General features: G+C 37.9%; 1 protein-coding gene across 1 annotated transcript in view; it reads left to right on the top strand.

Moving 5' to 3' along the window:
• Positions 1–24,460, top strand: part of LOC111150503 (shroom family member 4) — a 228,826-nt gene that overhangs the window by 96,351 nt on the left and 108,015 nt on the right. Inside the window, exon 2 of the mRNA XM_022507983.1 lies at positions 14,843–14,994. Within this exon, the coding sequence (XP_022363691.1) occupies positions 14,843–14,994 (152 nt within the window). The remainder of the gene's footprint in view (positions 1–14,842; positions 14,995–24,460) is intronic.

Genomic DNA, 24,460 nt, shown 5'->3' with positions numbered 1-24,460 from the left:
TGAGTAATATTCATATATATATGTATATGGAGATATATATATATATATATATATATATCAATCACATCTTCTTTATCCATTCATCCATCAATGCACACAGGAGCTACTTCCATTTCTTGGCTGTTATAAATAATATGGCTGTAAATGTAGGGGTGCACATATCCCTCTGAATTAGTGTTCTTGTAGTCTTTGGGTGAATGCCCAGTAGTGCAATTGCTGAAGCATAAGGTAGTTCTAATTTTAATGTTTTCAGGAAACTCCACACTGCTTTCCAGAGTGGCTGCACCAGTTTGCATTCCAACCAACAGTACATGAATATTCTTTTCTTGCCACATCCTTGCCAACACCCGTTGTTTCTTGCATTATTGATTTTAGCTACTATGACAGGTATAAAGTGTTATCTCATTGTAGTTTTGATTTCTATTTCCCTCATGATAAGTGACAAAGAACAACTTTACATGTTTCTGTTAGTCATATGTATGTCTTCTTTGAAAAAATGTCTGTTCATTTCTTCTGCCTATTTTACAATTGGATTATTTGTTTTTTGGGTGTCGAGTTTCATTAAGTACTTTGTATACTTTGGATACTGACCCTTTATCAGATATGTCATTTGCAAATATCTGCTCCTGTTCTCTAGGTTGTCTTTTAGTTTTGTTGATTGTTTCCTTCACTGTGAAGAAGCTTTTTATATTGATGAGTCACAATAATTTATTTTTGCTTTTGTTTCCCTTGCCTCAGGAGACCTATCTAAAAAGAAGTTGCTGGGGCCAATGTGAAAGAAGTTACTGCCTCTGTTCTCTTTTAGGATTTTTATGTTTTCAGGTCTCACATGAAGGTCTTTAATTCATTTTGAATTTATTTTTGTGGATGGTGCAAGAAAGGGGTTCAGTTTCACTCTTTTGCATGTTGCTATCCAGTTTTCCTAAGACCATTTGTTGAGAAGACTGTTTTTCCCACTGGATATTACTTCCTGCTTTGTTGAAGATTAATTGGCCATGTAGTTGTGGGTTCTTTTCTGGGCTATTTTGTTCCATTGATCTATGTGTCTGTTTTTGTGCCAATACCACACTTGTTTTGATTAATACAGCTTTGTAATATAACTTAGAGTCTAGAATTGTGATGCCTCCAAGTTTGCTTTTCTTTTTCAAGGTTTTTTGACTTTTCAGGTTCTGTGTGGTTCCACACAAATTTTAGGATTGTTTTTTCTAGTTCTGTGAAAAATGCTGTTAGTATTTTGATTGGGATTACATTGAATGTGTAGATTGCTTTCAGTAGTATAGACATCCGAACAATATTTGTTCTTCCAATCCATGAACATGGAATGTCTTTCCATTTCTTTGTGTCTTCTTCAATTTCTTTCATTAGTGTTTATAGTTTTTAGAGTTTCACTTCTTTGGTTAGGTTTATTCCTAGGTGTCTTATTATTTTTGGCACAGTTGTCAATGGGATTGCTTTCTTAATTTGTCTATCTACTTCTTTACTAGTAGTGTTTAGAAACACAATAGATTTCTATATATTCATTTTATATCCTGTTATTTTACTGAATTAATTTATCAGTTCTAGCAGTTTTTTGGTGGAATCTTTTGGGGTTTCTATAATCTTACCAATTTGGATTCCTTATATTTCTTTTTGTTGTCTGATTGCTGTGGCTAGGACTTCCAGAACTATGTTGAATAAAAGTGGTTAGAGTGGACATCCTTGCCTTATTCCTAACATTAAGGGAAAAGCTCTCAATATTTTCCTGTTGAGAATAATGTTAGCTGTGGGGTTTTCGTATATGACCTTCATTATGTTGAGATATGTTCCCTCTAAATCTACTTTTTTGGGGGGTTTTTATCATGAATGGATGTTGTACTTTGTCAAATGCTTTTTCTGTGTCTATTGAAATAATCATATGGGGTCTTCATCATTTCTCTTTTTAGTGTGATTTATCATGTTGAGTGATTTGTGAATATTGAACTACGCTTGCAACCGAGAAACAAAACCCACTTGATTTTGATGAGTGATTTTTGTAGTATATTGTTTAATTTGGTTTGCTACTATTTTGTTGGGATTTTTTGCATTTGTATTTATCAGGGATATTGGCCTGTAGTTTTCTTTGGTAGTGGTGTCTTTATCTGGTGTTGGTATCAGGGTACTGCTTGATCTCATAGAATGAATTTGGAAGTTTACCTTTCCTTTTCTATTTTTTTGAAAAGTTTGAGAAGAATAGGTATTAAATCTTCTTTAAATGTTTGGTAGAATTTGCCATCTGGTCCAGGATTTGTGTTTTTGGGGGAGATTTTTGATTACTGATTCAATTTCTTTGCTGTTATCAGTCTGTTCAAATTTTCTATTTCTTTCTGATTCATTTTGGTAGTTTATGTTTCTTGGTATTTATAAATTTTCTTTAGGTTGTCCAATTTGTTGGCATACGTTTTTCATAACATTCTCTTATGATTAACTATATTTCCGTGGTTTGGGTTGTTATTTCTCCTTTGTGATTTTATCTATTTGAGTCTTTCTGTTTATTTCTTGGTAAGTCTGGATACGGGTTTATCAATTTTATCAATTTTTTTCAAAGAATCAGCCCCTGGTTTGATCTGCTGTATTGAGGTTCTTTTAGATTCTGTACCATTTATTGCTGCTCTAATCTTTGTTATTTCCTACATTCTGCTGGTTTTAGGTTTTGTTTGTTGTTCTTTTTCTAGATCCTTTAGGTGTAAGGTTAGGTTGTTGTTTGAGATTTTTCTTGCTTCTTGAGATAAGCCTGTATTGCTATAAACTTCCATTTTAGAACTGCTTTTGCTTTATCCCAGAGGTTTTAGACTGTGTGTTTTCATTTTCATTATTTTCTATGTACTTTTTTATTTTTTCTGATTTCCTGGTTGACCCAGTCATTGTTTTGTAGCATATTATTTAACCTCCATGTATTTGTGGTCTTTCCAGATTTTTTCTTGTGGTTGACTTCTAGTTTTATAGCATTGTGGTCAGAAAAGGTACATGATATGACTTCAGTCTTCTTGAATTTGTTGAGGCTAGATTATGGGATAGATAATATGTGATCTCTTCTGGAGAGTATTGCATGTACGCTTAAAAAGAATGTGTATTCTGCTGCTTTAGGATGAAATGTTCTGAATATATCTGTTAAGTTCATCTGTGCCCATGTGTCATTCAAAGCCTTGTTTCCTTGTTGATCCTCTGCTTAGATGATTTTGAAGGGAGTTTTCTGTGCCTCCTGGATCTGGATATCTGTTTCCTTCCCCAGATTACAGAAGTTTTCAGCTATTATTTTGTCAAATAAATTCTCTGCTGCCTTCTCTCTTCTTCCCCTTCTTCTTTCTTCTACTCCTATAATATGGATGCTATTATGTTTGATGGAGTCATTGAGTTCCCTGAGTTTATTCTTATTTTGTGTAGTTCTCTTTTTCTCACTTTTGTTCAACTTGATTTCTTTCCCATTACTATATTCTAGGTCACCAATTCCTCCTTCTGCTTCTTCCATCTTGCTATTCATTCTATCAAGCCTGTTTCTTATTTTGTTTTTTGAGCCCTTTATCTCTGCTATATTATTCCTTATCTCTGTGTTAAGGGTTTCTCTCATATCTTCCACTCCCTTCTCAAGTGCAGTGAGTATCCTTATGATTGTTGTTTTAAAGTCTCTATCAGGCAGGCATGTTACTTATATTTGTTTTGCACAGATCTCTGGCTGTTGCCCTTTTCTGTTCTTTCATTTGGGATAAATTTTTCTGTCTTCTCATTTTGTCTGCCTCTCTATGTCTCTTTCTCTTTGTTAAGAACATCAGCCCACTCTCCTGCTTTTGAAAGTGGTGACTTTATGAAGAAGGGTCCTGGAGTGCCATGCGTTGCAGTGTCCCTTGTCTACCAGAACCTGGCACTTCAGGAGAATATCTTATGTATGTTGCTTACACCCTGCTCTTGTGTCTGAGTCATTTTTCATTTCAGTGCAATCTGTTGCACTAACTCTCTGCCTATTGTGGGCTTTGCTTGCTCTCCTTGGTGTTAGTGGGATCCAGGCAGGCCAGCTCTTGGTGGGGGGAGCATGCGGTCCAGGGAACTCGGGAGTGGGGCAGCCTTGTTAGTAAAATTTATGTTGGTCCTCTAGTCCTATGCCAGATCCCCTGAAGTACTGTTGTGCCTGGGGACTGAAGGTGGGTGCAGTGTGTGATAGTGGCTGGGCACATGGCTGGGCATGGTGCAAGGGCTTGGCAGGGCATGCAGTGGCCACTGTATACCCAGCAGTTGGGTGTGGCATGTGCACAGCTTTTAAAAAAAAATTGCCATGAGCCCAGGCTACAAGTGTCTGTGCAGCCCTCCCTCCTACATCTGGCTCTGTGTTTAGGTTGGGGAGTGGGGGAAGAAAATCCCACCTGCCAACTTACCCATTTTCAAAGAAGTTCCCAACATGTCCTAAAATCAATAGGAAGAGATCTCTCTCCCATTTGCCCCCAACACTTTTGTAAACTGCTGTTTTTCTGTTGCATTTCCACATAGGCTGCTGTGTCTTTAGGTTGGCAACCCAGCTATCATTGGCCCTCCTGGCTAGCCCAGTGCTGAGTCAGTTGACCATTAAAGCTCCAGGCTCCAAGTTCCCCTGGTTTTGCAAACTCACAGAATTCAGCCCCTCTGTTTTTTAAAGCCAAATGTTATGGGGATTAGTCTTCCCCATGTGAGCTCCCTGGTGCAGATGCCCATTTCTCTCCTTCTCCTTTCACACAGCTCCCTCCTTCCTGCAGACAGCCTCCTCTGCCTTTCTGACCTTCCTAATTTTTCAGATGCTGCTGCTTCTCTATATTTCATTGTGGAGTTTTTTCTGCTAGTCTTCAGCTCACTCTCCTGATTATTGACTTGGATGCATATGATATCTTGCTGTAAATGTGAGATGAGATCAGCCTGGGGTCTTCCTACTCCACCATCTTCCCAAGCTCTTGTAATCTGTGTGTTTTGATGGACATTGGGGTTGTTCCTATTTTTTTTTTTTTTGCCTATAATGAAGAAAGCTAAAACTAAAAAACAAGAATATAAATATATAAACAATATAAAAAATCCAAAAAATATCCTATCACATCTTCTTTGGACAACTACACTTCTTTCTCCTAAATGTGGAATTTCTGGGTTTGACAGAGGCTATGCAGAGTTCTACAGTAGCTGTACAATTTTATACTCCCACCAGCAATGTAGAGTTCAAATGTTATATGTTCCTGCCAGTAACATGGTATTTTCATATTTTTTAGGTATTCTAGTGGATGGGTACTGATATTTTACTGTGACTTTAAATTCCATTTTTCTGATGAAAAATGATATTGAGCACCTTTTCATGTGTCTACTGGGCATTTGGCTATCTGTAGTGAAGTGCCTGTTCAAGTCTTTTGCTAATTGTTAATTGGTTGTATTTTTCTTACTGATTTGTAGTTCTTTTCATATTCTCAATACAAATCCTTTGTCAGATATATGTATAATGAATATTTTTTCCTAGTCTGTGACTTGCCTTTTCACTTCCAGTGACATTTGATGAATATAATAAATTCTTTATTTTGATGAACTCCAATATAGCACTCTTTCTTTTATGGTTATTGCTTTTTTGCATCCTGTCCGAGAAATCTTTACCCATACAATGAGATACCACCTCACACTGGTCAGAATGGCTAAAATTAACAAGTTAGGAAATGACAGAATTTGGCAAGGATACGTAGAAAGGGGACCCCTCTTACACCGTTAGAGGGAATGCAAACTGATATAGCCACTCTGGAAAACAGCGCGGAGGTTCCTCAAGAAGTTGAAAATAGAGCTACCCTATAACTCAATAATTGCACTACTAGGTATTTACCCCAAAGATAAAATGTAGTGATCTGAAGGGGCAACTGCACCCCAGTGTTTATAGCAGCAATGTCCACAATAGCCAAATAGCCAAACTATGGAAAGAGCCCAGATGTCCATTGACAGATGAATGGATATATATATATATATATATATATATATATATATGCCTGGTTCTATGTGGTAATATAGTGTGTGTGTGTGTGTGTGTGTGTGTATACACACATATATAAAACATGTGTGTCTGTACACACACACACACACACACACACACACGCACACACACATAATGGAATACTACTCAGCCATCAAAAACCTGAAATCTTGCCATTTGCAACAATGTGGTTGGAACTAGAGGGTATTATGCTATGCAAAATAAGTCAATCACAAAAAGACAATTATCATATGATCTCACTTGTGTGTGGAATTTAAGAAACAAAACGGAGACATATCTTGAAAGAAGTTGCTGTGGCTGATATTGAAGAGATTACTGCCTATGTAGAACTCTAGGATTCTGATGGATTCCTGTCTCACGTTGAGGTCTTTTATCCATTTTGAGTTTATCTTTGTGTATGGTGTAAGAGAATGGTCGAGTTTCATTCTTCTACATATAGCTACCCAGTTTTCCCAGCACCATTTATTGAAGAGACTGTCTTTTTTCCACTGTATATTTTTTCCTGTTTTGTCGAAGATTAACTGACCATAGAGTTGAGGGTCCATATCTGGGCTCTCTACTCTGTTCCACTGGTCTATGTGTCTGTTTTTATGCCAGTACCATGCTGTCTTGGTGATCACAGCTTTGTAGTAAAGCTTGAAATCAGGTAACGTGATGCCCCCAGTTTTATTTTTGTTTTTCAACATTTCCTTAGCGATTCGGGGTCTCTTCTGGTTCCATACAAATTTTTGGATTATTTGCTCCAGCTCTTTGAAGAATACCGGTGGAATTTTGATCAGAATGGCATTAAAAGTATAGATTGCTCTAGGCAGTATAGACATTTTAACAATGTTTATTCTTCCGATCCAAGAGCATGGAATGGTCTTCCATCTTTTTGTGTCTTCTTCAATTTCTTTCATAAGTGTTCTGTAGTTCCTCGAGTACAACTTCTTTCAAGATATGTCTCCAAAGGCAAAGGAAACAAAAGCCAAAATAAACTTTTGGGACTTCATCAAAATCAAAAGCTTCTGCACAGCAAAGGAAACAGTCAACAAAACAAAGAAGCAACCCACGGAATGGGAGAAGATATTTGCAAATGACAGTACAGACAAAAGGTTGATATCCAGGATCTATAAAGAACTCCTCAAACTCAACACACACAAAACAGATAATCATATCAAAAAATGGGCAGAAGATATGAACAGACACTACTCCAATGAAGACATACAAATGGCTATCAGACACATGAAAAAATGTTCATCATCACTAGCCATCAGGGAGATTCAAATTAAAACCACATTGAGATACCACCTTACATCAGTTAGAATGGCCAAAATTAGCAAGACAAGAAACAACATGTGTTGGAGGGGATGTGGAGAAAGGGGAACCCTCTTACACTGTTGGTGGGAATGCAAGTTTGTGCAGCCTCTTTGGAGAACAGTGTGGAGATTCCTCAAGAAATTAAAAATAGAGCTTCCCTATGACCCTGGGCCATTGCACTACTGGGTATTTACCCCAAAGATACAGATGTAGTGAAAAGAAGGGCCATCTGTACCCCCATGTTTATAGCAGCAATGGCCACGGTTGCCAAACTGTGGAAAGAACCAAGATGCCCTTCAATGGACGAATGCATAAGGAAGATGTGGTCCATATACACTATGGAGTATTATGCCTCCATCAGAAAGGATGAATACCCAACTTTTGTAGCAACATGGATGGGACTGGAAGAGATTATGCTGAGTGAAATAAGTCAAGCAGAGAGAGTCAATTATCATATGGTTTCACTTATTTGTGGAGCATAACAAATAGCATGGAGGACATGGGGAGTTAGGAGAAGGCATTTGGGAGAAATTGGAAGGGGAGGTGAACAATGAGAGACTTTCGACTCTGAAAAACAATCTGAAGGGTTTGAAGAGGTGGGGGGATGGGAGGTTGGGGGAACCAGGTGGTGGGTATTAGAGAGGGCACGGACTGCATGGAGCACTGGGTGTGGTACAAAAAACAATGAATACTGTTATGCTGAAAATAAATTTAAAAAATGATAGAAAAAAAAAGAAAACGGAGGATCATAGGGGAAGAGAAGAAAAAATAAAACAAGACAAAATCAGAGAGGGAGACAAACCATAAGAGACTCTTAATCAGAGGAAACAAACTGGGGGTTGCTGGAGGGGAGGGGGTCAGAGGATGGGGTAACTGGACATTAAAGAGGGCATATAATGTGATGGGTACTGGTTAACACCAGTTATAAGACTGACGAATCACTGACCTCTACTTCTGAAACTAGTAATACATTATATATTAATTAATTGAATTTAAATAAAAAATTTTAAAATTTTAAAAAAGAAATCTTTGCTCACTTCAAGGTCACAAAGATATTCTCATGTTTTCCCCAAAGGTCTTTGGTTTTAGCCCTCCCAATTAAGTCTATGATTTGGATAAATGTTTTAGTAAAAATTTACACCAGCAAAAATGTTCTGAGTATGTGTCCCCAGTACACATAATTTTATTTCTGAATGCTATAAATTACTACTACCAATATTAAATATTAATAATGCTTGACTTTTAAATTATTTTAGATAAATGTAAATATAAACAGAAGTTCAAATATCTCCCCTTCCAGTGGATCATCTTGTGCATAGCCTGGGATATATATACATCCTTCTCTGGAGACCATTGTTCTATACCACCAAAAGCTGACATTTTTGATGAACACTGATAATATTAATATCGGCAAAAGACTTCAGTGTAAATAAATGGCTAGAGTTGAGAAAGTGTGAATAAGACCACAGTAAGCCTGAGCTTACTCTTGCATAGTGATGTTTGTTCCCCGTTACCTGATATAAGGAGAAAACAGGATGATCTGACTTGGTAGGGGTCACTGATGCTAACTTGCTTTCGGTTGCTGATGTAAGATACAGTGCTTTTGACTCTACTCCTTTACTTGTCACCAAATTCCTAGAACAGAGCTTGACTCTGGACTGAGTTTTTGGCAAAGATGCTTAGCATTTGACTTGGGCTAATCCGTAGGGAAATTTAATGATTTGGTGCTTAGAGGACCTTTGTTGTGAGGATTAGTTAATTACATGGTGATTAAGCAGCTGTCTATAGGGATAGGTGATTAAGGAGGAAGGTGCTGCCTGCAGGGATAGATCATGCTTTGGAGCATAATATAGTTCCACTGGTACAAGATAAGAGGAAACCATGGGCCTGATCCACAGAACTTGACACTCTGGGGCAGCCCTATGTAGGATCAGGGCATCTGTTTCTTAGCTGGTAGAGGAAAGAGTACCTCTTCCCTTGGTGTCCACCTCCTCAAACTATCTACATACAGGGATTAGCACATAGAACCAGGCCCATTTACATCTTTTTAACTGGCAGCTGTTTTTGGAGTCTTGTTTAAGAGTCAGGTTTTGTTTTCTGATTTGCTTTGGGTAATGTAAGGAAGATGAGGAATAGCAGAGTTTCTTGTTTTTCTAATCTAGATGACTTTGGAAATTTGAGAGGGATTTTGAAGGGAGAGAGTTGCTCAGACAGAGAAGTTAGGGCAGGCAGTGTGTCTGCAGCCTAGCGTCAGACTGTTGAGGGCCACGGTGAAGAGACTGTAGAAATTTCAAAGCCCCAGTCTTCCCTGTCCAGGGCACTCTGATTAATCTCTTCTAGCATCAGATTCTAGCGAGGGCAGGTCAGAAACTGACAGTCCCCAATCTGTGGTCTGCTGAAGATTTCAAACTAAGTTTCAGAATAAGCAGAGACTTTATCTACTATTTGGTGATCCTCCTTCCTCATAGTTAGACTTCTTAAATCCAGTTTATCTCCCTCTCTGCATGTTCTCTTAGTTGATTCCCCAGAAAGACCGAATTGCTGAAGAGGTATCTAGAATGTTACTAAAAACTTGAAAATCTTTTTTTTAGATTGTATTTATTTATTTGACAGAGGGAAAGTGAAAGATCACAAGCAAGCAGGCAGAGAGAGGGGGGAAGCAGGCTTCCTGCTGAGTAGAAAGCCCAGTGCAGGGCTCGATCCCAGGACCCTGGGATCATGACCTGAGCTGAAGGCAAGGCTTAACCCACTGAGCCACCCAGGTGCCCTGAAACTTGAAAATCTTTTAAAGGGTGTTAAGAAGACATTCAGAGAATGTTCTGTTTTCTAAGCAATACAACTACTATTCCAGGTGGGCCTTGTCTATATATTTGCAAAAAAATAAATCAATTTAAACAATTAACACTGTTGTTTGCCTTCTTAGTCTATAGACAAGCTGGTCAAGGTAGGCGTTTGGGCTGGTAATTTGGCCAGAGGCTCTTAGAACCGGCCAGGAAAGTTTCAGTCAATGCCTGTTTTTCCAATAAATGTCTTGTAGCAAGCTGAGGTATTCACAATCATGCCATTGATTTTTAATGCAGCTCTTACACTATTATAATAAGCTTTCGATACCTGTTGGTTATTGCTGCAGATGCTGTTTCTCCTGCTGACTCCTTTTTTTTTTTTCAGGCTAAACCTTATTTAACTTTTCTTTCCCTCACTCTTTCATATCTTCCAAGTTTATTCAAAAGCCCCAAGCAAGTATCTGCTAATACTGGACTAAATAAAAGCTACTACTAAAAAGCCAGTAAGTGTTGTTAAGTCCATTTTTCTTTGCCTTTACTCTCAAGGGGCCAGCTTGTCACTTTGTTGACAGCTATCAGAGTACTTCATGCTTCATTGGAGATCCATCAAAAATTTCCAAATTGCTAGCTCATTAGCACAAAATGGGGCTTCAGGAATCTCTCTCTCTCTGTGTCCCAACTGTGCTTTTTTAAGTGTTCCAGGCTTGATGGACCACTCCAAAACAATGGATAAAGACCACAGGGAAATGAGAGATGGATGTTAATTAGTCAGTTTTCAAGGAGTGAAAAATGGGTGAAGACAAAGTATAATGGGGCAAAAAGCCAGGATTACATGTGTCAGCAGAAGGATAATGCATGATTTTGTTAACTGTTCACAGGTCACTGAATGTCAGAGCTCTAAGGCCCTCAGAGATCATCTAGTCTGACCCCCTGCCTTTAACCAGTAAGGGTGAAAGAAGCCACAAGAGGGGAAAGGGACTTACCCAAGGTCAATCAGCTCTTCCCAATTTTCCAGAAACCAGGTGGCTTTTGATTATATGACCTTTATGCAATCCATTTTCAATTACTTGGGCCACTCACTGCTAAGCTCAGCAATCACTTGGATAAAATAAAATGACACACAAGTTAACCATTGTTTACATTGGGTTTTGGGATGTGTGTTTATACTGACATTCCTGTGTGTCTGGGTACAATCTGAGAATTCACAACACTTGAAATGAAACAAGAAAGCCGCCCTAAAAGTCTGATTCAGGAAGAGCTGGGAAGTTGATCAGCCTTTCTGAATGGACAGTATCAAATGATGATGATACCATCAATCAGGGCAGGTTATTCTCAACAAGTTTGTTGACTGACACCTTTCCTGGGCCTCAGCCAGACTTGTACATGGGGCAGTGGAAAGGGGAAAGAAAACATTTTATAAAAGAATACATACATCTTCTTCCCTCCCTCCCTCCCTCTCTTCTTCCCTTCCTTTCTTCCTTCCTTTCCTTTCCATTCCTTTGCCTTGATAGGATATCTTCTATATAAACAAATGTGTGGTTGAGCCACTGACCTGGAGAACTGGCAATCAGGAAACAAAACAATAATTGAAGACATGCTGGAATCTAGAGGTGGAGTTCTGGAAAGACTAGTGAACAGTAATTTTTAAAAACATTAAAAAGTCAGGAGAAGGAGGCTATGTGCTATGGTGAGTGCTGTGAAGTGTGTAAACCTGGCGATTCACAGACCTGTACCCCTGGGGATAAAAATATATGTTTATAAAAAATAAAATTAAAAAAAAAATCAAAAAAAATATGTTTATAAAAAATAAAATTAAAAAAAATTTAAAAAAAAATAGTAAAGAGTAAAAATAAAAACACTGACCATATTTACCACCACAAAAAAAAAAAAAAGTCAGGAGAAGGAAGAAGGAATCAGTAGCATAGCTCAGTAAATGCCCTGGGTCTGGGAAAGGACTAGTTTGGAGTATAGTCCAAGGGACCTTCAATCAAATGGAGTTTCATTTCCTGATCTGGACCCATCTGGACTCTGGGACTGTGTCAGGTGCCCATAATTTACTTCTTTGTTGTCTGCAAATTCTTGTACTTGTGCTAAAATGGTATTATTACACTCAACACATCTGTCCTGAGGAGGAGGCTGCTAATGACTGAGAGGGGGCAGGAAACAGAAAATGGGCATGTGGGGTGCCTGGGTGGCTCAGTCAGTTAAGCGTCTGACTCTTGGTTTTGGCTCAGGTCATGATCTCATGGTTGTGGGATCAGACTCCCAGTATCCAGCTCCATATCGGCCAGGAGTCTGTTGGAGAGTCTCCCTCCACCTCTGCCCTTCCCCGTGCACATGTGCTCTCTCTCTCTCTCTCAATAAATAAATAAAACATTTTAAAAAAAAAGGAAGAAAGAAAGAAAAGGGGCATTCATAGTCAGCCTGAGGCTGTAGTCCAGGAAAGAGTCCCTGCAAGGACTCCGTGACAGCCCAGATGGCAGTTTGGAATGCAAAATGCATAAGCTTTTGCGGCAGCAATAATCTTTTTTTTTTTTTTAAAGGTTCCCCTCTTTCATTTTCTGGCCTAGAATAAACAGAGATCTAGTCGATGTAACAAAGTGCTTAATTAACTTGAGATGGTACTTAATATCAACACATATTCAAGGGGAGACTTGCTATTGGTAACAGTAATATGGATAATTGAGTTGTATGAATAAAAAATGGGTAGAGTGAATTAAGACTAATGTACATCAACAGGAAAAATCTATTAGCATTCATTAGTTGGGCTCCTATTTGTGGCTCTTTGTTAGTCTAAGGAAGCCCTTTTAGATGGCTGATCCCTGTTGAAAGTCCTGCCTGATGCTGAGGGCCCTCTGTGGCTGCCAAAGCAATGAGTCATTCAAATAGAACTTCTGAAATTCAAGCACAGCACTTTGCCTTTTTTTTTGGCAGCAGGCAGCAGTGACTGTGAAGTAATAATGATAATAACAATGGAAATTAGAATGTGATCTTAATTTATTTGCTGAGAGTTTTTCCCCATTTACCAATATTGGCTTGTTTTATCTTGAGTGGTGGCCCAGGTACTGGAACAAAGGTATTTATATATTCAATGTCACTTGGCTAACCTATGATTTGTCAGACAAAGGTTAATTTAAAAAAAAAAAACTGTTGGGTTAGCAGCAATAAATTTAATAATAGTCTGTGATTTAACTTAGAATTTCAATTTATTTGATGGGATTTTTAAAATCCTGAATTAACATTTTTCTCTGCACTCAGGAGGTCTCAATTGCCAAATTGCATATGAACTAGCCAACCTAAAGCTCAGCAATATTCTAACTTTCATGGTGAGGGATAGATTGGAGGGATTCTATGAAAGACTGAGAAAAAAATTAGAAGAAGAGTAGAAATATAAAAACACCCACAGCAAAGACCAGCCTTTGGTTGCATCACTTAGAGTCTATCTTTCCCTAAAGATTCTATGGTTTAATCATCCTCACCTTCCTTGCCCCTAGGAGAAAAACAAACATCTCTTCCTGATTCCACCAGTGGGTTGGACCTTTTTTTAAATATAACCATCTCTGTGGACATATGAACTTCAGACAGTAACCTAACCTTGAGGCTGAGAGCTATGCATGCTTTGTTCATTTCTTCATCTCTAGCTTTTAGCATGCTGTCCTGTGCATACTAGAAATTCACTAAAAATTTGAGGAATGATTAATGGAGATGAGATGAGATGAGATGAGATTAATGAGATTAATGAGATGACTCTTGCCACCACAGATGGAGTTGATGTCTTATTAGGTAGAACTCACCTTTGTGGTACAATGAATGTTATATATAAAAGTAGCCATAATCAAGGACCCATGGGGGACATTCTGCTTTGCTTTTATTTCTGCCTTTTATTTCTGCTGTTATTTCTGCCTTTGCTTTCTATGCCCTCCAGCCTGACTACCTTCTTGCCAAGATTGCCCTGGTCAGTGGAAATTCTGTAGGCTGTGATGGTACCGTGAACACCTATGTTTCCAGATTTTGGTGAATGCCCTCTGTGGTCTATATCCTAGAAGCACTGTACTAGGCACTTGTTGAAGAGACATAGATATGTGATCAGTTACATTGTTGTACATCCTTTGTATCTTTTGAATTTGCAATCCCACTTACAGAATATTGAGTTGGATGCTCAAGGTCTTCAGAGTCCCCTCCCTTGCTATAATCATCAGAGCTTACATTAATTGAGGACTTAAATGTTCTCAGATATTCCCTATGCTGACAACCCTGTGAGGTACATACTCTTCCCCATCAGGTAACTGAGACACAAAAATGTTAGGTAACTTGCTCAAGGTCACTCAGCTAGAAAGATTCAAACTCAACTTTACCAGGCTTCAAAGGCTGCCCAAAGATGGGAAAGGACTTGCTAAAGGTCATTTTGCTGGAGCCTAGCTCTTCTGGCTGTAATTTGTGTTCACAGTTTGCTATGCCAAGCTGCTACTTCAACTGACACTGTCATGTTCCTTCCAAACATCATTCTCATTTAGAAGTTCTTGTCTCCCCAGATGGATGTGGATTTCTCCAGAGCAGAGATTCCATTATTTTGGTATTGCTTCCTTCCTTAAGGGTTTGCCCAAGGTAAATACTAGACTGTGATCAGCTTCTTAGCTGTTTCCTGGAGCCTCCTGGAGCCATTCCCCAGTACTACTTATGGCTCTGACGTTGGGAGGAACCAGGAAGTAGAATTTTGGGTAAGGAGTAATCTCACCACCTGCTTTCTGTTTTGTTGTCTGCAACACAGATTGAAGATGGGGGCAAGGCAGCCTTGTCCCAGAAGATGAGGACTGGTGATGAGCTGGTGAATATCAATGGCACTCCATTGTATGGCTCCCGCCAGGAGGCCCTCATCCTCATCAAAGGCTCCTTCCGGATCCTCAAGCTGATTGTCAGGAGGTAAGGTACAGGGAGATTTGCTGCTATAAGGAATAGTGGCCACTGAAACTGCTTGGTTGGTACTAAAACCTCAATAGAGGTATGTCTCTATCTAAACATCATCAAAGAAAGAGGTGTCTCACATGAACAGAATTTTGCAGACAACTGAAGCAGAATGGCATAAGAGAAAAGGTCCTTGGTTCAAATCCTGACACTGCTACATAGTACCTCTGCGCCCTGGTTAAATTTATTTTATGTCTGCAAGACTCAGTCTCCTTATTTGCTACCGAGAGAAGTAAATGATTCCATATACACCAAGGGCATACTTAACCTGGTGTTTTTCTGTCTCCTTCATAACAGGCTGCTTCTGTTCCACCACAGATTTATTTTTTTCAAGTTTTTATTTAAATCAACCACAAGATTTAAAGAAACCTTACTACCAGCCATAGTAGGCATTCTGGAAACTGGCAAACTCTAAGATAGAAACCCTGCCCTTGAGGAGAATACAGCCAAATGGGGGAGAAAAGACACACGTGTGACAAATTAGCAATACCTTTTTGAAAAAAAAAAACAATATAGGGGATTTCACAGGCTGAAGACTTGCTCAATGGATTGTTCAGACAGAAATTGCTATTAGAATTCAAGAGAAAGAGAGAGTACCTCAGAAGAGATTGGTATGGTAAGAGTTCATAGAGGAAGTGGAATTTGAGCTAAAGGGTGGGTAGAATTGGACAAATAAGCCATCAGGAGGAGAAAGGCATTCCAGATAAGTGGAGTGGCCAAAGCAGAAGGAAGGTAAGGACATCTTTGGGCACAGTTGCTCTGCTGCCATTACACATTTGCTTATTGGTGAGCTTTCCATATGGCTTCTTCCATTTTGCTGCTGTATCTTTGCTCTGTGTTACTGGAGCTCGTACTTCTCCCTTTTATTTGTTCCCTTTATCCTATACTTGAACCTGAGCTTCACCATCTTAATTAATTTTTACTAGAAAAAAATATTTTTAAAGCATCTTCCCATAATCCTACTTCCCTCCCCTTCTGGCTACTGCCCCATCTTTCTCCTTTTGTTCATACTCAAAAGGAGAGTCTATAATCATTGTCTTCATCTTCAATTTAGCTTTCTACCCACTACAGTCTGAATTTGACCTTCAGAACCCCACTGAAACTATTCTGTCAAAAGCTACTATTACTTCTTAATTGTTGAAGTCAGTGGGTTGTTTTCAGTCTTCATCATGTGTGACTAGTATATGGCATTTGCCATTGTTGCTCTGGATTATGTTCTCCTTTGTGAAACTCTCCTTTCTTGCTTCCAAGATACCCCATTTTCTTGTTACTTTCCTACCTCTCTGTTCATTTTTTAAAACCATGTTCCTTTACTACCTGCTCTTTCTCTGATCATCCCTTATGTGTTGGTGTTTTCCCTAGTTCCACTCTTTCTAATTTCATTAATATACCATGGAAAACCTCATTCAGTTCCAGAGTTTCAGTTATCATTTACATGTATCTATGACTATATCTCTAGAGCCCCAGTCTCCTAAAGTCAACTTCCCACTGGGCATTTATACTTAGATGTCTCAGAACCATTTCAAGCACAATATGCTCAAAACCTAACATGTCAGCTTTTTCTCCCAAGCTCCTCATCTCAGTGCCTGGGACCACCATGCATTCAGTCAACCAAACCAAAAATACAGAAGCCATCTTTAATTCTTCTGCCATTCTCATGCTCTATATCCAAATGATTTATCTTGAGAGCATATATAAGGGGGAAAGAGTTTTAAGTTAGTAAGGGTGAGGTTACATAGGATCTCATTAATTTATTGGATTACCTGCTGGCACCTAAGATTAAGCCATCTCTGCTCATGAACCTGAATAGGAAGAAACATGTTAAGTAATTCCTTATACAATAGATGCATTGCCACTGACTCAATCTAGAATCATCATAATTTAGGTTTTAAATAAGGCTTCTTGGAGAGGTAGCTTAGTAGTTTTTGCTTTAGATTCAGATAGACCCATTTATGGCACTGCCTAGTTCTATTCCTATATAATGGCATTGTTGGGATGATTAAATGAGGCAATGTATCTAAAATGCCTTTCACTTATGAGGTCTCAAGGAATTTCATTCCTATTCCTTTCCCTGGGGTATAAGAGAAGCACAATTGGAGTAACCAAACATTATTAAACAAGGAGAACATCAGAACTGTAGTATACTTTCCAGCCTAATCTTCACAGCACCAGATTTGCAGAGAAACCATTAGGGCTCTCAACATGAAATAAAGTTCCCTGGGAGATACCGGTTATACAGAGATAGCAACACTTGGAGGGAATGTAGACACCATCTCTGGTGGCTTCTGAGCCAGTCATAAGAATGAGTATCATCAGGCTGTCACCTACTCATCCTCCCTTGGTGAGCACCATGTTCTCTTTGTTCCTGCTGTAGCAACATCTGCCCTTAGCAGTCACTTAGGAGTAGCTGTAATTATGGCTTTGGAGATAGTAGGGCCCTTTGGTTTTCATGGTGTGGCAGGTCCTATGGCTCCCTGTCTACCCTTTCAACCTCCCCCCACCGCCTATTGGCGGAGGCCCTCAATGACATAATTCATTAGGTGATGCTGCCCTCTTGTGGAAAAGTTAACCTTCGTGTATGGATTACCCCAGGAATGGTATTATCAGGCATTTATTGCCTCTTTCTTAGTCCAAATGGTTCCTCAAATTTATGAAGGAGCTCTTAGCACATAAATGAAGTGTGATCCCCTGAAACTTAATAGTGTTTTTTTTTTTTTTAAAGATTTTATTTATTTATTTGACAGAGAGAGATCACAAGTAGACAGAGAGGCAGGCAGAGAGAGAGAGAGAGAGAAGCAGGCTCCCTGCTGAGCAGTGAGCCCGATGCGGGACTCGATCCCAGGACCCCGAGATCATGACCTGAGCCGAAGGCAGCGGCTTAACCCACTGAGCCACCCAGGCGCCCTTAATAGTGTTTTATACTAAGTTAGACTTTGGTTTCAGCACTGAGGTTTAGGTCTGGACTCCAGTCCTTCGGGATGAATATAATGAGAAAGAAGAACTTTAGAAAATGCCCTAGTCTGAAAAGCCACACCAGCTCTTTCTCCTATATTGCCCTTTAGAGCATGGTCAACCAAGTCAGAAATCTAGATGTTAACTCTCAATTCTTCTCACTTGCCCCAACCCTCTTCAATCTAAGTAATTCCAAGTCTTAGTCATTCTACTTGCTATACACCTCTCTGCAGCCTTTGTCTTCATCCAATCACTCATGATTTCTTACCTGGACTATTGGAAGAGTCTTTCCACTGGATTCTCATCTTCTCGTCAATCCTCCTTCTGATCAATCTATTCTCTAGATAAGACATCTGGTCATGTCACTTATCTATTTGGAAACAAAACGAAACAGGAACGATAACCATACAGTCTTGTTGGTCCCACAAGATTTATTTTATATTGATAGAACATACAAATTATTTTAAGGATATTATATTCATGAAACATTTTTTACATGCAAATATTTGAAGAAAAGACTGTAATACAAAGAAGAGCAACTATAGAAATGTCTATATGGAAGGCTCATACAATTTAAATATGACAGATAAAGTAGACCAAGAAAATAAGTACTTAGAATATTTAAAAAACACAATTCATCAGATTTAATTAATAACAAAAATTATATTTGATGACAGTGAATACACCCTCTTTCAAATATTCAGAGAACATTTTTTAAATGATCATATGGTATGCCACAAAGAAAATCTTTGCATACTGTTAGAAGTAGAAATCAGGCTTGCCCTGTTCTCTGATGATAATGTAAAACTTCTACAAATTAGAAACAAATTTGAACAAAAGTCTTCCACTGCTTTAATATTTCAAAACACATTTGTATGCAAGTATTAACCAAAAGAAACTCTAGCAGACTAATAAAAAAATAACAAAAATGAGATCACAATTTCTCAAAACTTTGAGAGCAATATTCAGAAGTAAATTCATAACCTTAAATATTTCATTATTAAAAACGAAGAATGAAATTACATGATTAAGAATCCAATATAATATGAAGCCAAGGGGTATGTTGTTTTTATAGGGAGATAAATTAAGTAGATAAGCCTCTAGCAAATTTAATTAAGAAAACAAAGATAAATTATAAATAAAATTTAAATGATAAATAGAATAGAACAACAAATACAAAGAACTTTTTTAAACTATGGGAAACTGCTATAATTGTACCTTAATAAATTTGAAAACCTCAGCAAATTTGAAATATCTAATAAAATGTTAAACACCGTGCATTAGTAAGAAGTTTAAAACAAAATGGGCCTGTAACCATAGAAACATTGAAAACAATTATCAAAGAGAACTTCCAAAAATACTTTAGGGCCAGATGTTTTTTATCAGTGAATTCCTTCAAATTTTCTAGGAATATTAGAAATGTTATAGAATTGAAAATCCTGCAGAATTATTCACATTGATTTTAAAACTAGCATCATTCTGATACCAATATCCGACAGACTGTTCCTCGAGGCATTACGGATTAATTTTCAGGAATCCGTTGTGAAAGACTAAATCCACCTCTCTTACAGCAACCTCTTCTTCTTTTAACTTTCTCATACTCCATTCTCTTTACAGCTACTGTTTAATATCATCAAGGCTTTAAATATTTTCTCCTATTCTTTCAGTCTCCTTTAATCACCATGGCCTATGACTCTCCTTATTCTACGTGCTGAATCTGAGCAACTACACTCATTCATAGTTTTAATTACCACATCTGTGCTCTTAACTTTATCTCTAGTTCTAATCTGTCCCCAAAATTCGTATGTACAGTGGCCTGGTAAAAACCTCCACAGGAAATCTCAACAGTAAATGCAAGCGATGTATATAAATCTGAATTGATTATCTAGCTTATAAAACTCTCTCACTTTCCAGTAGCACTGGGTGGTACTTTCATCCACCTAGCCATTCAAGTGAAAAACCTGAGTCATTTTTTACTTCTTGCTCTCCTTGTTAAGCCATGTTAATTTTACCTTTTAGACACTTCTAGAATTTATCCTCTTCTCTCCATTTCCACTGCTTTTGCCTGGTTCAGGCCCTCATCATCTCACCCCTGGACTATTTCAGTAGCCTTTCAGCTCTCTCAGATCTATCTCCCAAAGTGTTGCCACAAAGATAAATCTAAAATACAGATTCAATTATACCACTCCCCTGCTGAAAACTTGTCAGTGGCCTTCATTGCCCAGAGGCATGGTAAATAAGACATAATTATAGCTTCATTCCTACCCTTACCTACAACTTCATCTGGCATTCCTTATATTTTGTGCTAGAATAATACCATTGCCCAAGAATTTCATGCTGTTTATCAATTCTGTGACTATTCATTCTATGCTTTCTACTTGGAGCATAGTTTTCCCTTTCTTTGCTTAGTTAATGCCTTCATATTAACATTCTTTAAGACTCAGCTCTGGGATTGATGTTTATAAAGATACTTTCTTTGATGCCTTGGGTTAATTAAGTTAGATGGCCTTCCTCTGGTTCCCACAGAACCATAGAACTCTAGCTTTTATCACACTGTATAGAAATAATTTGTTTCTGTATTTATCTTCTGCATTAGACTAGACAGTGGTTGGAAAACTTCAGCTCATGGGCTAAATCTAGCCCACCACTGGTTTATGAATGGCCTGCAAGCTATGTATGTTTTTAAAAATATATATTTTGAATGGTTGGGAAGGGAAAAAGCAAAAGAAAAATAGTACTTCATGACATGTGAAAATTATATGCAAGTCAAATTTCAGTGTCCATAAAGTTCTATTGGAACGAAATTATGCCTATTCATGTACTGTCTATGGCTGCTTTCACACAACAGTACAATTTAATAGTTCTTACAGAAACTGTATGACCTGAAAATCCCAAAAGTTATTTTTCCAGCTCTTAGACCAGAAGCATGAGGGAAGGGGCTGCTTTGTGTTCATCATGATATCCCTAGCACCAACTAGATGTTTGGCCTATTGGAAAGATTCAGAATTTTATATTTACACATCTGATACAGGAAAGTAGAGAATATGAGTAACTGGTTCACTTGGTAGTTACATTACTCCAGGTTACCTAGATTGGCAGATGAGATTGCATTCAGTCTTTTATGAGTATGCTCATTTGTGACTCTGTTTTTCAGTAACTGATCAACTCTAAGCACACTGATCAGAAAAAAAATTAATTTTTATCCTGCAAACCTGATGTACAGATCTTAGACCAACATGAATATGAAAAGGAACTACCATATTTTGGCTATCTGCCAGCTTCCCTAGTTGACTTCACTCTGTTGTTGCCATTATACACATGCCATCTACAATTAAATTGTATTTCAAAAGTGAAGAGACTTTGCATGAGGGTGGACAAAGAGGGGGTTAAAACTGTTAAAACTCAATAAAACTGTAAGTATTCTGTCATGTATTAATATACCAGGGATATGCTGCCTCACAAAAGCCAGTGGGCATGATACAGTTCTGTGATTTCCCACTGTTCCACTAAAGCCAGTGAGCATGGACTGGCCCTGCAATCTTGCTCTGCTTTGCTAAACTGTGGGCACTTGTAGTCCACACAGGAGATACTACTTGATCTCCTAGATCTTATGCAGGAGCCTTGCATCTGTAGGCCCAACAGGACTGAAGTAATCAGAGACATAGTTCTTGGCAGGCTAAGCTTGGCAGTACCAGTTTGCTGGTACCCTCCAGAAAGGCACTTACACCTTGTTCAGAGCCTTGATTTTTGCATCTTTTACCTAGGGAAGACCTCCACAGTGCTGGGACAGGAGGTCAGCAGGGATTATGACCACAGTCCCACATGACTGTATATATTTGCATACTTTAAAACCTGCTGCCTGAGGGGCTAGCCTCCAATCAGCCCAAAACTAGGTGCTGATTAAGATGACAGGTCTTAGTATACCCTCAACATCTGGGAACTATAAAAAATAAATCAGGCTACTTAGATAATCACAAATATTCCAGAGACAACCAAAACCAAAGGCAAAGTTAAATGATAAGGTTCATCATCTATACTGGCCACTCTTCTAAGGCTGAGAGATGTAGCTTTCTCACCTAATACATTGAAATAAACAGAGAGTTGAACAAATTAAGAAATAGGAAAATATGTTCCCAATAAAAGAATAAGATAAAAACCTTGAAAAGAAACCTTAATAAAACAGAGATAAGTAATTTACTTGATAAAGAACTTAAAGTAATGGTCATAAAAGTGTTCACTAAGCTTGGGAGAAGAATGGATGCATACAGGGAGAACTTCAACAAAGAGATAGAAAATATATGAAAAGAGCTGAAGAATACAATAACTGAATTGAAAAGTATGCTAGAAGAGTTAAATGGCAGACTAGATGGAGCAGAAGAAAGTATCAGTGATCTGGAAAACAGGGCAGTGGAACTCACCCAGACAGAACAGTGAAAAGAAAAAGAATTTTAGAAAGTGAAGACTGTTTAAAGGACTTTCAGGGCAACATCAAACAGAATAACATTTACATTATAGGAGTTCTGGAAGGAGAAGAGAGAGAGAAAAGGGCTGAAAACTTATTTGAACAAATAATGACTGAAGACCTCAACTCAGAGAAGGAAGTAAACATCCAGAAACAGAGAGCCCAGAGAGTTTCAAATAAAATGAACTCAAAAATATCCACACCAAGACACATTATAATGAAAATTTCAAAAGTTAAAGAGAATCTTAAAAGCAGCAAGAAAAAAACAAAACTTTAACACACGATGGAACCCCTATAAGACCATCAACAGATATTTCAGCAGAAAATTTGCAGATCAGAAGACAGTGGCATGATATATTCAAAGTGCTAAAAGGAAAAAAAAATAACAAAACTTCCAACCACCAATATTCTATCCAGTAAGTTTATCATAGAGAATTGAAGGAGAGGTAAAGAGTTTTCCAGACAAGTAAAAGCTAAGGGAGTTCATTACCACTAAACTGGCCTTATAAGAAAGGTTAAAGGGACTTCTTTAAGCTGAAAAAGAGGGTACTAATAATTATTAACAAGAAAATGTATGCAAGTAAAAATCTCATTGATAAATATACTTGCTCAAGATTCTCTCTCTACCTTTCCCCCTCCCACCTCCCCCCTAGCTTGCACATTTGTACTCTCTCTCTCAAAATAAATAAATAACTAAAATCATTAAACAAGACAAGTCTGGGGTACCTGGGTGGCTCAGTCAGTTAAGTGTCCAATCCTTGATTTTGGCTCAGGTCATGATCTTAGAGTTGTAAGTTTAAAACCCACGTCAGGCTCTGGGCTGGATTGGGGGTGCTGCTTGAGATTCTCTCTTTCCCTCTGCCCCTCCCCCATTTGTGTGCTCTCTCTCTAAAATAAATAAATAAACCTTTTTTTAAAAGTCTCAATAAATTTAAGATTGAAATCCTATCAAGCATCTCTTCTAATAACAATGGTATGAAACCAGAAATCAATTACAAGAAGAAAACTAGAAAAATCATAAGCATATGTATATTAATGTGTTATTGAACAACCAATGGGTCAACGAAAGAATCAAAGGAGAAATTTTAAAAAAAAATCTTGAGACAAATGAAATGGAAATGCAACATAAAAAATCTATGGGATGAAACAAAAGCAGTTATAAGGGAAATTCATAGAGATATAGGCCTACCTCAAGAAACAAGAAAAATCTCAGATAATCTAATATTACACATAAAGCAACTAGAAAAAAGAAGAACAAATAAAAGCTAAAGTTAGGAGAAGGAAGGGAATAATAAAGATCAGAGGGGAAATAAAGACTAAAAATACACTAAGGAAGATCAATGAAACAGAGTTCATTCTTTAAAAAGACAAACAGAATTGACAAACCTTTAGCTAGACTAAGAAAAAAAGGAGGATTCACATAAATAAAATCAGAAATAAAAAGGGTTAAGTTATAATTTATACCACAGAAATACAAAGGTTCATAAGAGACTACAATGAACAATTAGACATCAATAAATTGAACAAACTAGAAGAAATGGGTAAGTCCCTAGAAACACAATCTACCAAGATTGAATCATGAAGAAATACAAAATCTGAATAGACTGGTTAAGGAGATTGAAACAGTTATAAAAAACCTCCCAACAAACAAACTCCAGGACCAGATGGCTTCGGTGGTGAATTATACCAAATATTTAAAGAAGATTTAATACCTATCTTACTCAGACTCTTCCAAAAATTTTAAAAGGAGGGAATGCATTCAAACTCATTTTAAGAGGCAGCATTACTCTGATACCCAAACCAGACAAGGACAGCACACACACACATATAAAGATTACAGGCTGAGGAGAGGAGTCAAGATGGCAGAGAAGTAGCAGGCTGAGACTACTTCAGGTAGCGGGAGATCAGCTAGATAGCTTATCTAAAGATTGCAAACACCTACAAATCCAACGGGAGATCGAAGAGAAGAAGAACAGCAATTCTAGAAACAGAAAATCAACCACTTTCTGC

This window comes from Enhydra lutris, unplaced genomic scaffold, assembly GCF_002288905.1.
Source record: "Enhydra lutris kenyoni isolate GAN:26980312 unplaced genomic scaffold, ASM228890v2 scaffoldscaffold23, whole genome shotgun sequence".
NCBI lineage: Eukaryota > Metazoa > Chordata > Mammalia > Carnivora > Mustelidae > Enhydra > Enhydra lutris.
This window is presented reverse-complemented; position numbering and strand designations above follow the sequence as displayed.